Genomic DNA, 4,877 nt, shown 5'->3' on the forward strand with positions numbered 1-4,877 from the left:
AGCTATCAAACAACATGCTACGGGAACATATCATTGCAAAAAAGGAGTGGAATGAATCTACTAATTTCATAGAACAAAAGTCCCTTAATGATCATGAGCCATAATGAACAGAAGATATGATGGCCCCCATGTAAACATAGCAAGTTTCGTAAACAGATTCAGACTTAGCAGAAAAACAGAGCATGGCATAAACAGAATTATGAAGGCATCTTTGCGAGCTCGAATCACTCATCACAAAGCATTGCATGACAAGATAAGCATAGCATCAGCAAGAAGACATGTTCATAAAGCTAAGCATGGCAAGAGCAAGTTCACAGCATGCCTGGATCACTAACAACAACCATGGCAAAATTAATTAACAAGTAAACAATCTGCCAGGAACATTTTATAGCAAAAGTAGAGCAAGATTAAGACATGCTAGATCACCCTATAAATGCAAACAAAGGCATGGATTGATAGAGCATAACCATATGTCCAAAACATCCTTACTGAACATACTCAAAAGAGGCATGGATCTCACTGTAGCAACATGAATACATGGCATGAAAATAACAGCAGGGAAATAACTTAGTGAAATTCTAAGTTCCTAAAATCAGCAACATCACGGAGACTACTTTGTAAGCTTGTAACAATCAACACATGGCATATCATGAATAGTGGATTGCACCATAGCAAAGATGGCATGTTGTAGCTCATAACTCATGTAGACTTCATGCTCAAAGGACGGCCGGGGTTCTCGCCGGATTTGAGGGGAAGGCGGCCAGAGAGAACGGGTCCGGGCCGGATCCGGCCTGATCTGGCGCGGGGGAAGGACGGCGGCGCGGGCGAAGCTCGCCGGCGTCCGAGGCGCGCGCGCGGCGGAGGCAGCGCCGGTCGGCGGGCGAAGGCGGCGGGCGGCGCAGTCCGGTGGGGCGCGAGCGCGCTAGGGCCCGGGAGCGCTCGGGGGCGAGGCGGGGCGCCTGCGGGCTGCGGCGACGATGACCTGGGCCCGAGCAGGCCCGCGATGGGCCTCCAGGGCCGCGGCGATGTGGGCGCTGGGGAGGGCACGTGGCGGAGCGGGACTGGGCCTCAGGGGCGGCTGGTGGCGGCGCAGCCACCTGTGGCTTGCCAAGTGGCGGCAGTGGGTTCGCCGGCGGTGGATCCAAGGAGGGGGGCGGTGGCTGGGTGGTTGGGCTGGCGCGAAAAACAAGGAGGAAGGTGGGAGATGGCCGAAAATGGCAAGGGGAGGTGTTTATATAAGGAAGGGAGGCTAGGGTTAGGGGTTTTGCTCCGTTTTCGGACCGTACGATCGCGATCGTGCGGCTTCGGGTAGAGGGGGGCTAGGTGGGTTGTGGAGAGAGGCCTCGGGCTGAGAGGAGAGAAGAGAAGTGAGGCCCGACGACTTTTCCGGAGACCGAATCGTCCGGCGAAAATACCGGCAACGGTGCCGCTATATATTTAACGGTTGGACTATCAAACGAGCTCCGAATGCGACGAAACTTGACAGGCGCTCTGTCTACACTATAATAAGACCGCATGCCAAGTTTCAGCCCAATCAGAGAATATTTTTCGGCCACTCACGAAACGAGGTAAAAGGGGGCGCTGGAGAATATAGGAGTGTCGGATTGCCAAACGAATAACGGGAAAAATGCTCGGATGCATAAGACGAACACGTATGAAAAATGAGATGCACATGATGACATGGCAAAAAGCAACACGCAAGCAAATAATATGGCAACAACAACGAATAACTGATAGACACCTGACGCATCAAATCCGGGGCGTTACATCTCTTTGCTTGTCCGCGTTGGCCCAGTCCACGCCGCCGAGTACTTTTCGGTGACACGCGAAGACCACGACGAACGAGATCCCCGATTGATCGAAGCTAGCAGCTACGTACGCCGCACGAGTATGAGCTAGCAGCTACGTACGCCGCACGAGTATGAGCTAGCAGCTACGTACGCCGCACGAGTATGTAGTCCGGCCGGGACAGCACAGCTCATGCACGTACACAACCGTAAGCTGATCGATCTTGCTCGATCGAGTCGACTAGCTGGACACACACGAACCCACGCGAGAACTGATTTACGGTCTCCGGTATGTACCTGTTAATTTCTTCAGGACTTGATAAGTGCCACATTTGTGGCACAAACAAATGGCAATAATGAATCTTTTTTATGACAAATTTAATGACATGAGGATGACAACTTTAATTGTAAGTGTTGAAACAGTCCTTTGACCGTTGTCACAGCACGCATTATCTCTGCCGTGGCAGCCGTTCTGTTAGCGTAGCCAACGGATCAACTTATCCACTAACCCACTACTCGTCGTTTAGCTCAGGTTGTTAGTCATTCTGTTAGCTGATCCCTCTCACTGTACTGGTATAAATTGTGGCAATGTCAATGAACAAAGTGTGCAGCGCAAACTCTCTCTCTCGTTTCTCACATGGTATCAGACGTTCAGTATTGATCGTCCCCGCTTCCGCTCGTTCTCCCTGCTCATGGCTTCCCCGGTGTCCTCTGCTTCCGGCGACCTCAACCCGTTCGCCGTCCTTGAGCCACCCACCGCCGCATCACTCCGCCATGTCCCAATTCATGACCACATCCCCATCACCCTCGACCTATACACTCTCTCCTTCTCCACCTGGCGTACGGATTTCTCTCTAACGTTCCGCGAGTTCGGCATCCGCGACCACGTCGATGGATCGGTGGATGCCATGGCCATGCAGCATGATGTCCACTGGCTAGCTGTGGATGCCACCGTCGTCAAGTGGCTCTATCGCACGGTGTCTCGCGAGATTCTCTCGCACATCATTCGCGACAACGACACTGCGCTGGGCGCCTGGACCTCCATCTGCCAGCTCTTCCTCGACAATCGTCTCCAGCGCCAGGTACTGTTAACCACCAAGTTCTACAGCCTGACGCAGGATGGGATGGGGTTGTTCGACTACTGCTTGCGCCTCAAGGTCCTCGCCGACGAACTGCGCGACGTGGGCGCGGCCGTCTCCGACGCCACCATGCTCACGAACCTCATTCGTGGGCTGGGTCCCGACTACGCCAACGCCGCCTCCAACCTCAACTCACTGACGGAGCCGATGTTCGCGCGCGCCATCAACTACCTGCGCCTCGAGGAACGGCGCATGCGGCACGCCTCGCTGCAGCGCGCCCAGACGGCCCTGGCCGTCGGCACCATGCGCGCTCCGGCCGCGCCCAACCCCGTCCCCGCGCCCGCGGCCGCGTCTCCACCCGGCAACACCCGCAAGAAGAAACGCGGGAACGACGGGCGTCCACGCTCCTCCGGCCAAACTTCGACTGGGCCTCGTCCACCAGCTCCGCCGGCTGCACCGGCGCTGTTGTTCGGCGGGGTCAACCCATGGACGGGCGTGGTGCATGCCTGGGCCATGCCCCCGACGCGCGCGCCGCATCCCGGCATCCTCGGCCCGCGGCCCGCGGGTCATCAGGCGCTGCTCGCCGCGCCCCAGCCCGGCGGGGTCCCTCCTCCGACGCCCTCTTCGTGGCCGCCGACGCCCGCCTCCTCCTGGACGGGCGCTTCGTCGTCCACCTACGACCCCGCCCTCCTCGCTGCACTCCAGCAGGCCCTACCGCCGAGCGCCTACCCCGGGAATGGCGACTGGTTCATGGACACTGGGGCCTCCTCTCATATGGCGTCGCACCCTGGTATCCTCTCTCTCACTCCCATCCCTTTCCCACCTCCACCCGCATCATCGTCGGTGACGGCTCTTCTCTCCCCATCACCCACCGCGGTGGCCTCTCCCTCCCTTCTCTGGTGCTCCTGTTCGCTTATATGATGTTCTTGTCTCCCCGCATCTCATTACCAATTTAGTTTCTGTTCGTGCTCTCACTCGCCAGAACCCTGTTACAATTGAGTTTGACCTCTTTGGTTTCTCTGTCAAAGACCTGCAGACCAAGACGGTGCTACTCCGATGTAATAGCCCGGACGACCTGTACCCGCTCCGTACGTCGCCTGCTGCCCCCACTCCGGTTGCACTCTCCGTCGGTCTCGACCTGTGGCATGCACGCCTTGGGCACCCCGGCGTTTCAGCTATGCAGCAGCTTCTTCATAGTTTCCCTTTCAGTTGTAATAAAACAGAGAAACACTCCTGTTCCTCCTGTCGGCTTGGCAAGCACACGCACCTCCCGTTCTCTGAATCTTTTTCAGTTTCTAGTTTCCCTTTTGAACTACTCCATTGTGACGTCTGGACATCTCCAATAAAGAGCAATTCTGGTTTTGAGTATTACTTGATGTTGCTTGATGATTTTTCTCACATCGTCTCGACTTTCCCTCTCCGCCGTAAATCTGACGTGATCACCGTGCTCACCTCGTTTTTCGCCTTTGTGCGTACTCAGTTTCGTCACTCCATCCTCGGGCTTCAAACAGATAACGGCAGGGAATTTGACAACCAGGGCGTCCACACGCTGCTCGCCGCGCACGGCTTCATCCTACGCCTCACTTGCCCGTACACGTCGTAGCAGAACGGGCGCGCCGAGCACGTGCACCGCACGCTCAACAACGGCATCCGCGCTCTTCTTCTCCATGCCGGCGCCCCTCCACGGTTCTGGGCCGAGGCCCTCGCCACGTCCACGCGCCTTCTCAACATGCGGCCGTGTCGTCCCCGTGGTAGTTTTTCCCCCTACCATCTTCTTTTCGGACACCCACCATCCTTTGCCGATCTCCGCGTCTTTGGGTGTCACTGCTACCCCAACGTCCTAGCCACCGCTCCTCACAAGCTAGCCCCGCGGTCTTTTCCATGTATCTTCCTCGGATATCCTGCAAACACAAAGGGGTACCGCTGTTACGATCCGGAGTCCAACCGCGTGATCTTATCCCGGCATGTTTACTTTGACGAGCTCGTGTTCCCATTTAAGCAGGTTGCCGCT

General features: G+C 56.3%; 1 protein-coding gene across 1 annotated transcript; it reads left to right on the forward strand.

Annotated features, from left to right (window-relative positions):
• The first annotated feature begins 1,003 nt into the window (after positions 1-1,003).
• On the forward strand, positions 1,004-3,928 carry LOC147988431 (uncharacterized). Its single transcript, XM_087534800.1, has 3 exons — positions 1,004-1,197; positions 2,392-3,656; positions 3,894-3,928. Exons 1-3 carry the CDS (start codon positions 1,004-1,006, stop codon positions 3,926-3,928), a joined length of 1,494 nt encoding a protein of 497 aa, XP_087390926.1.
• Positions 3,929-4,877: the final 949 nt, after the last annotated feature.

This window comes from Triticum urartu, chromosome 1A (genome assembly GCF_056163025.1).
Source record: "Triticum urartu cultivar PI428250 chromosome 1A, HENAU_Tu73, whole genome shotgun sequence".
NCBI lineage: Eukaryota > Viridiplantae > Streptophyta > Magnoliopsida > Poales > Poaceae > Triticum > Triticum urartu.